At 41.0% G+C, this 9,273-nt stretch overlaps 1 protein-coding gene across 4 annotated transcripts in view; it reads right to left on the bottom strand.

Annotated features, from left to right (window-relative positions):
• Positions 1–1,126: 1,126 nt before the first annotated feature.
• MEIKIN (meiotic kinetochore factor) overlaps positions 1,127–9,273 on the bottom strand; it is a 135,570-nt gene continuing 127,423 nt past the window's right edge. For all 4 annotated transcript variants that reach the window (XM_086410429.1, XM_086410430.1, XM_086410432.1 and 1 more), the window contains one exon: positions 1,127–1,335. In XM_086410429.1, coding sequence (XP_086266555.1) covers positions 1,304–1,335 — 32 coding nt within the window. In that variant the 3' untranslated portion in view covers positions 1,127–1,303. The remainder of the gene's footprint in view (positions 1,336–9,273) is intronic.

Raw genomic sequence — 9,273 nt, 5'->3', positions numbered from 1 at the left:
TTATCTTTATATTTTTCTTATCAGCAATATGAAACTATCAAATGTTTATTTCCTCCAGCCCCATTAGGACCAGTCTAAGAATCAGGTATCATTTTTTTCTCACAAGAACCTACCACCTGTTTAGAAACTATCAAATACTTTGTTCTCATTCTCACCCCTCTCCCTTGGATTATAAACTCCTTGAAGGCAGGGAATAAGCCTTCTATTTAATTTCATATTCCCCCGCTGCTTATCACATTTCTGCTTTTTAAAACGACCACAAGAGTTGCTGACTTAGTTGAGTACTGATTGAGAATTCAAGTCTAAATTTGGTTCTAACCTCCATCATTAATGATCTCTTCTATATTTCCTAACAGCTTTCCTGTATTTTACCTCCAAATTAGAATATAAAACCAAAATCACAAGTAAGTTTTGTTAATGGCTTAAGGCCTTGTGAAATTATTTACAAGAATATCTTCATGAGACTCCTATTTTAAAATGAGTACTATATGGGTTATGTAACCTCAGTTAATTCTTCAATTTTAGAATTTTCCTTCATACTGAAGCAGCTCTGAAATTTTGCCTCACTTAATTTTATGTCTAATAACATTAGTAAAACCATCAGAATTAAAACCTCACCACCAGTTATACACTATACTGTGTTCACTGACAATAGGATTGCTGCTTTTTAGGAAAGTCATTTCCAAGATATATTACCCCTCAAAAAAAGTCCTACAGATAGATAGCACTAGCTAAAGAAGGTTGTTTGGGATGAGGTAATATATTAAATACTTAGTATCTGATTGATTGAAAGTATTACACAATTCCTGCTTCAGCAAACCTTGAGTATAGAGTTTCTTTCGGTCAGACCTGGAATTAGGTCTCTCACTCATGTGGTTTCAATTAAGTTCTGTTAAAAATAGCTTGTAATATAAGCATCAACAATTTTACTACTGTTAATCCATACAAAGGATAAACTTGGGAAAAAAACCATCAAACAAAGTTACCTGGTATCCTGGTATTGCATCTTTATAAATAGCTGAAGTCATCTATTTAGTGTACAGTCTTCTAATATAAGCTGTTTGTTATTTTACAATACAAATATATATATATATATTTAAGAAACAGATAGAAGAATGATTCCTTCTCAGCTTATTAAAAGTAATTTATAAGACTCTCAGTAAAATTTCAACATCAGGATATAGCACAAATAATTAGAGAATTTTGATTTTTTAATTTTATATAATTTCAAGCAGATATTGTGCTTCACGGACTTTGACTTCACATCCAAGTCTTCAAAGTAGTGAAAATTCAGCCACACCTGCTACATCCTTCCACTTGTTTTTATTATAATATCTGGAGAAAAAATTAACAATAGATTATTTCATATACATCACAAGCATGTGTCCAATAGTTATTAATAACCAGTCCCTAGGAGAGAGAACACTTGATGTCCAAGCAACTCTAGTTTCAATCCATCAATCCTTAGGAAACAAATCTAGAGGTCCTTAAAAAAAGAAAGAAAGAAAAAGGGAAAGCTGGCTCACTCCCTCCTGGACATACTGAGGATACTTCTCTTCTCTTTGGAGGCACAAAGAGACCTGTCTGACATTCCAACAGAAAGCCCAGCAAAGACAGCTGTCAGTGGCCATCATAGGCTGCTAACTCCAGCCTGGTAACCTGGTGGAATCCATCCAGTTGTGGTTCCCATCCCAGTCCTCCACAGCCACCAGCTAGTCAGAATCTCCTTTTCCAGGCTATCCCTGCTTCCATTCTCCTACTGACCTGTTGTAGCTGAACCCAGGTTCTTTCCAATACAGGATTCTGAGGACTTTCTTCCTCCCAATATCTTGTACCTTTTGGAAAGTCAAACAAAACCTATAGCTCTCCTTAGATTTTGAGATTTTTATTTTCTTTTTCAGAAAAAATGATAAATATTATGTTATAAATTCATATCTTAAGCTAATAGAATAATAACTTTTATCTGGATATATATCTTTAGTGAGAATTTGAATGTTTAGATGATAATAACAGGTGGAGTCAACTTTATGTATTTCCATTGTCACATTCATTCTATGATACACCTTATGCCTGGCCTAATCAGCCTATATCAATGGTTTTCAAACTCTGCTACACCTTAGTTATTTGAGCTTTTAAAAATCCTGATATCCAGGCTATACTCCATACCAAATAGGACAGAACCTCTGAACAAGGGACTCAAATATCCAGAAAAGTTTGATGTACAGCTGTTTGAGCACCAGAGACCTGTATCTTTAGTGGTCCATGGACCAGTAACTTCAATGTCATCTAGGAGTTGATTAGAAATGTAGAATCTTGGGCTCCATTCCAGAGCAAGAGAATCATAAATCTCCATTTTTAATAAGATCCTCAAGCAAGTCACAAGTAAACTAAAGTTTGGGAAGTACTGGCTATTCTATCCTCTACTGCTGCTACTGCTAAGTTGCTCCAGTCGTGTCCGACTCTGTACGACCCCATAGATGGCAGCCCACCAGGCTCCACTGTCCCTGGGATTCTCCAGGCAAGAATTCTACCCTCTACTCTTCCTTATTGTTATCTTCACTGACCTCAGATACAGTTTGCTCACTTGTCGATCACTTTGGAAACTGGGCCACAGTCATCCTCTCCATACAACTTAAACTTTCCAAGTGGCAACCAGCCCATCCAACTATGTAGTCTCCTCCACCCCTCCTTGGCCTTCATATATACATCCAGGGCCATGCTCTATATTTCCCCCTGACATCACCTACAGCATATCATCTCTGCTGCTGCTGCTGCTAAGTCAATTCTGCTAAGTCACTTCAGTCGTGTTCGACTCTGTGCGACCCCATAGACGGAAGCCCACCAGGATCCCCCGTCCCTGGGATTCTCTAGGCAAGAACACTGGAGTGGGTTGCCATTTCCTTCTCCAATGCGTGAAAGTGAAGAGTGAAAGGGAAGTCACTCAGTCGTGTCTGACTCTTAGCGACCACATGGACTGCAGCCTACCAGGCTCCTCTGTCCATGGGATTTTCCAGGCAAGAGTGCTGGAGTGGGGTGCCATTGCCTTCTGCCTGCTATTATCTAAAAATTCAAACTCTCACTTAAGATATATATCCAGGTAAAAGCTGTTATTATACTAGCTTAAGATATAAATTTTTAACATATCATTTATCAGCTTCTCTGAAGAAAATAAAAATCTCAAAATCTAAGGATAGCTACAGGTTTTGTTGGATTTTCCAAAAGGTACTGTTACCTTGGAAGTCTTCCCTGACACTTCAAAGTTAAAATCATCCTCTCCTGGGCTCCTAGGATGCTTTGCTCCACTTCTAACTTATCACCTTAGAAGACTGTGAAGTCTACCTCATGATGAATCCGTAAGCCCTGGAGGACAAAAGCTGTATTCATATCCCTAACTAATAATACAATGCCTAATGCATGCTTGTTGGCTGAATTAAAGTACCAATAACAGACCTCCATTGCTGTAACTGTAACAGTATAAAGCAATGATTGGCTGGTTCTTCTTATTGGTTTTAAAAAAATTTTAAGTCTCTGTTTAAATAAAATATAGAAATCCAATGTGTAAAGCAAAGAGAAGCAAGACTGCTCTGTCTGGATGAGCTGAGAAACTCAGAGCCCTATCTACTCTTACATTCTCTATATGACAGCTACCCAGTCAAATATCAATAATCTCAGATATGCAGATGATACTACACTAAAGGTAGACAGTGAAGAGGAACTAAAGAGCCTCTGGATGAGGGTGAAAGAGGAGAGTGAAAAATCTGGCTTAAAACTCAGCATTCATGGCAAATAGATGGGGGAAAAGTGAAAACAGTGACAGATTTTATTTTCTTGGGCCCCGAAATCACTGCAAATGGTGACTGCAGCCATGAAATTAAAAGATGCTTGCTCCTTGGAAGAAAAGCTATGACAAACTATACAGCAAATTAAAAAGCACAGACATCACTTTGCCAACAAAGGTCCATATAGTCAAAGCTATGGTTTTCCCAGTAGTCATGAATGGATGTGAGAGTTAGGCCATAAAGAAGGCTGAGCACTGAAGAATTAATGCTTTCAAATTGTGGTGCTGGAGAACTCTTGAGAGTCCTTTGCACAGCAAAAAGATCAAACCAGTCAATCCTAAAGGAAATCAACCCTGAATACTCACTGGAAGGACTGATGCAGAAGCTGAAGCTCCAACACTCTGGCCCATGATGCAAAGAGCAATCGCATTGGAAAAGACTCTGATGCTAGGAAAGACTGAGGGCAGGAGGAGAAGGGGGTGACAGAGGATGAGATGATTGGATGGAATCAATGACTCAATGGACATGAGTTTGAGCAAACTCAGGGAGATAATGAAAGACAGGGAAGCCTGGTGTACTGCAGTCCATGGGGTCACAAAGAATCAGACATAACTTAGCTGCTAAACAACAACAGTCAAACTTAGCAAGAACCAGGAAAGCTAAGTTCTAGTTCTGATTCTGCCAGTAACTACCTGTGTGACCTTGGACAAGTTACTGATCAATATAGCCAGGTCGTTTTTGTTGTATGCAAAATGAGTAAAACAAACTAGATTATCGTATGGTTCTCAAATTTTAGTGCTTATTGGGATCACATAGAAAGCTCATCAAATTGTAGATACTTACGCCATCTCTCTAGAGATTGTAATTTATCAGATCTACAGTGATTCTGGTACAGGTAGTCAGAGGACCACACAATGAGAAACCTTGGACTGGATGTTTTATAAGGCCTCTTCTATCTGTCTGTCTATAACCATTCTCAGATCTCTGCTTACCCACACCATCTCGTCAACCATATCTCTTTTGGACTCGTGGTTTACTTTCACCAATTTTTTCTTTAATTGGCATAATACCAGTTATAAATGAACAAGCAGCATACTGAACAGGGGTCCTAGACCATCAAAAGTGAGCTTCACTCTGTCCCTGATTAGATTACTGCCAAACTAGCTAAACTGTTAAATGCCAGGACTAAAAATAGGCTGCTGCATGTTTAAAATAACATGCTCACAGTTAGCTTGGGGCTTTGCTATTTTTACGAAAGGAAAGACAGAGACAAGTGCCCAGAGGTTGAAAGGGAATTACTTAAATATGGAGGCTGCTGTATGCGATGAGAGCCTAGAAAGAAGCCAGGAGGTGGCACAACTGGTTCAATATGCATCAGTGGGACTCTCTGAATTAAACTAAAAAATTTGGTCTTAACACTAGAAAGAACCTCCTAAACACAATTTAGTTTTGGTTTGTTGCATAATTAAACCCAGAATTATGACATTACCTGATGAATTATTATGACCAGCCAAAAAGATCAAGTTAAGAGTTTATTTTTATCAATTTACTGATATTAATTTATCAATTTTTATCAATTTACATACACACAGAAAAGTACTATACAGCTTCTTGGGCCTTCAGAAACTTAACACATCCATGTAACTACCATTGGGATAATGAAATGGAACACTACCAGGACCCTAGAATTCCCTCTTATAACTCTTTCCAGTTAATACCAGCTTCCCAACAAGGACATCCACCATAGTGATTTCCATCATAGTTTAGTTTTGCCTAGTTTTGTACTACTAAATATAAGTGATATTAAATGTACTCTATTGTGTTTGGCTTCTTGTGTGGGACTCATCAATACTCTTGCAAGTAACTGTATACTGTTGATTCTCAGTACTGTATAGCACTTTAATCAGTGACTATATCACAGTTTATCCATTCTACTGTTGATGGGCATATTCAAAGAGTTTCTGGTTTGAAGCTGTTACCAATAGTGCTGCTATGAACATTCTAGTATATTTCTTATGAGGAATATATGTGCACACTACAGTTGATGCTTTTGAACTGTGGTGTTGGAGAAGACTCTTGAGAGTCCCTTGGACTGCAAGGAGATCCAACCAGTCCATCCTGAAGGAGATCAGCCCCGGGATTTCTTTGGAAGGAATGATGCTAAAGCTGAAACTCCAGTACTTTGGCCACCTCATGCGAAGAGTTGACTCATTGGAAAAGACTCTGATGCTGGGAGGGATTGGGGGCAGGAGGAGAAGGGGACGACAGAGGATGAGATGGCTGGATGGCATCCCTGACTCGATGGACGTGAGTCTGAGTGAACTCCGGGAGTTGGTGATGGACAGGGAGGCCTGGCGTGCTGCGATTCATGGGGTCGCAGAGAGTCAGACACAATTGAGCGACTGAACTGAACTGAACTGACAGTGGATATATTCCTCAGAATAGAAACTCTGGGACTCTAGGGCCCAGAGAAATGGAATTTCTGGGTTTCTTTCCATTTCAGTGAAACTTCTAGGGGTCCAGTGGTATGAGACATCTGCCTTACAAGCTAAAGGATAAATTGTTGCATCTGGACCCTCCAACAACCAAAAACCAGACACAATACGTAGAGGGCCATTTTAGATTTTGGAGTCAACATATCCCTCATTTGTGTGTACAACTCCAGCCCACTTACTGAGTGACCTAAAAAGTTGCTGGTTTTGAGGGGGTCTCAGAACAAAGAGAAGAGTCTGCAAAAGGTCCAGGCTACTGTACTGCTTGTGCCATAATGGTCCAGCAGATCAAATGGTGCTTGAAGTGGCAGTGGCGAAAAGAGAAGCTGTTTGGGGCTTGCAGATGAATAATCACAGTACAGGCCCTAAGGATTTTTCAACAGAGTGCTGCCATCCTCCGTGGGTAATCACTCTCTTTTTGAGAAATAGCTTATGCTCTGCTACTGAGTCTTAGTAGAAATCAAACCCTTAACCATGGACCACCAAGTTACAATGAGAGCTGAGCTGCCCACCATGAATTGTGTGTTGTCTGATGCACCAAGCCATAAGGTTGGCTGTGAAGAGCAGCACACTGTTAGCAAATAGAAACAGGTTTATGAGACTGGGCTCAAGCAGGCCTTGAAGGCAAAAGTAAGTTATATGAGAAAGTGAGCCACACGCCATGTCCACTATTCCTGATACTTTATCTTCTCTTTCCCTGCTTGCTTTAATGGTATCACGGAGAGTTCTGGACAGGTAACTGAGGAAAAGAAAGCTCAGGCTTCATCTACAGATGGTTCTCCATGATATGCAGACACCACCTGAAAGTGAACAGCCTTAGCACCTATAGCTTCTTTCTGGGACATCCCTGAAGGAAACTGGTAAAGGAATATCCTTCAAGTGGGCAGAACTTCAAGGACTGAATCCAGTTGTTCACTTTATTGGAAGAAATGGCCAAATGTGTGATTATATATGAGGTGGCTCAGATGGTAAAGAAGCTGCCTGCAATGCAGGAGACCTGGGTTTTATCCCTAGGTTGGGAAGATGCCCTGGAGAAGGTAATGGCTACCCATTCCAGTATTCTTGCCTGGAGAACCCCATGAACAGAGGAGCCTGGTGGGGCTACACTCCATGGGGTCGCAAAGAATTGGACATGACTGAGTGACCAACACTTTTACTTTCATTGGCTGTGACCAATAATTTGGCTAGGTAGTCAGGTACTTGGAAGATACATGATTTGAAAATGATGACAAGAAAATATGAGAAGAGGTATGAAACTAGAAGTCTCTGAATGGGCAAAAAAACATGATGATATCAGTATCCCACATGAACACTCACCAAATGTTACCTAAACAGAGGACAATTTTCATAATCAAGTGGATAAGATTACCTGTTATGTGGATACCAGTTAGCTTCTTTCCCCAGCCACCCCTGTCATCACCCAGTAAGCCAATGAACAAAGTGGCCATGGTGACAGGGATAGAGATTGTGCATGGTCTCAGCAAAACAGATTTCCACTCACCAATGTCGGCCTGGCTACAGCCACTGCTGAGTACCCAATCTGTCAGCAGCAAAGACCAACACCTAGTGAAGATCCCCTAGAGAAAGGCTACCCACTCCAGTATTCTGGCCTGGAGAATTCCATGGACTGTATAGTCCATGGGGTCACAAAGAGCAGACACAACTGAGCGACTTTTACTTTCCCTGGAGTGGTCAGCGAGCTACCTGGTGGGTTGAGTACATTGGTCCACTTCATCATGAATGGGGAAACATTTTATTCTTACTGGAATAGACAGTTATTCTGGATATGGATTTGCCTTCCCTGTACATGATGCTTCTGCCAAAACTCACCAACCAAGGATTTACAGAAGGCCTTATAAACCATCATGTTATCCCAAAACATTGTTTCTGATCACACTACTCACTTAACAGAAAAAATAGTTTGGCAATAGGCCCAAACTCTTGGAATTTACTGGTCTTATCATGTTCCCCACCACTCTGAAGCAGCTGGCTTGACAAAATGGTGGAAAGGCCTTTCGAAGATTCATTATAGCATCAACCTGCAGAACTGGGGCAAGGTTCTGCCTAAGGTTCTGTATGTTCTGACTCAGCATCCAATATATGGTGGTACTGTTTCTCCATAACCATGATTCACAGGCCCAGGAATCAAGTGGTAGAAATGGAAGTGAGACCATTCAATATTACCCCTTGTGACCCACTAGGAGAATTTTTGCCTCCTGTGGCCATGACTTTATGCTCTACAGGTCTAGATACCTTAGTTCAAAAGGAAGAAATGCTGTTACCAGGAGTCACAACAATGATTCTATTGAACTGGAAATTAAGATAGCCACCTAGCCACTTAGGGCTTCTCACACCTCTGAGTCAACAGGCAAAGAAGAAACTTCTTTGTGCTGGCTGGGGTGATTGATCCTGACTGCCAAGGGGAAATCAGACTACTGTGCCATGATGGAGGTAAGGAAGAGGATATCTGGAATACAGGATAAAGCATCTGCCTGCAATGTGGGAGAGACCTGGGTTCAATTCCTGGGTTGGGAAGTTCCCCTGGAAAAGGAAATGGCAACCCACTCCAGTATTCTTGCCTGGAGAATCCCATAGACAGAGGAGCCTGGCAGTACTAAGAGCATCTCTTAGTACTACCATGCCCCACCATTAAGGTCAATGGAAAACTATAATAACCCAATCTAAGTGGGACTACTGATGGCACAGGCCCTTCAGAAATGAGGGTTGTGTCACCTGACCAGTAAAAGAACCACAACCAGTTGAGGTGGTTGCTGATGGTAGAGGTAGTATGAAATAAGTAGTGGAGGAAAGTAGTTATAAGTACCTGAGAGATCAGCCCTGGGATTTCTTTGGAAGGAACGATGCTGAAGCTGAAACTCCGGTACTTTGGCCACCTCATGCGAAGAGTTGACTCATTGGAAAAGACTCTGATGCTGGGAGGGATTCGGGGCAGGAGGAGAAGGGGACGACAGAGGATGAGATGGCTGGATGGCATCACTGAC

The sequence above is a fragment of the Bos grunniens genome, chromosome 7, assembly GCF_055505025.1.
Source record: "Bos grunniens cultivar Pamir isolate PY7600 chromosome 7, Bosgru_T2T1.0, whole genome shotgun sequence".
NCBI classification, from domain to species: domain Eukaryota; kingdom Metazoa; phylum Chordata; class Mammalia; order Artiodactyla; family Bovidae; genus Bos; species Bos grunniens.
The sequence above is the reverse complement of the archived record's forward strand: the minus strand, read 5'-3'. Positions and strand labels throughout refer to the sequence as shown.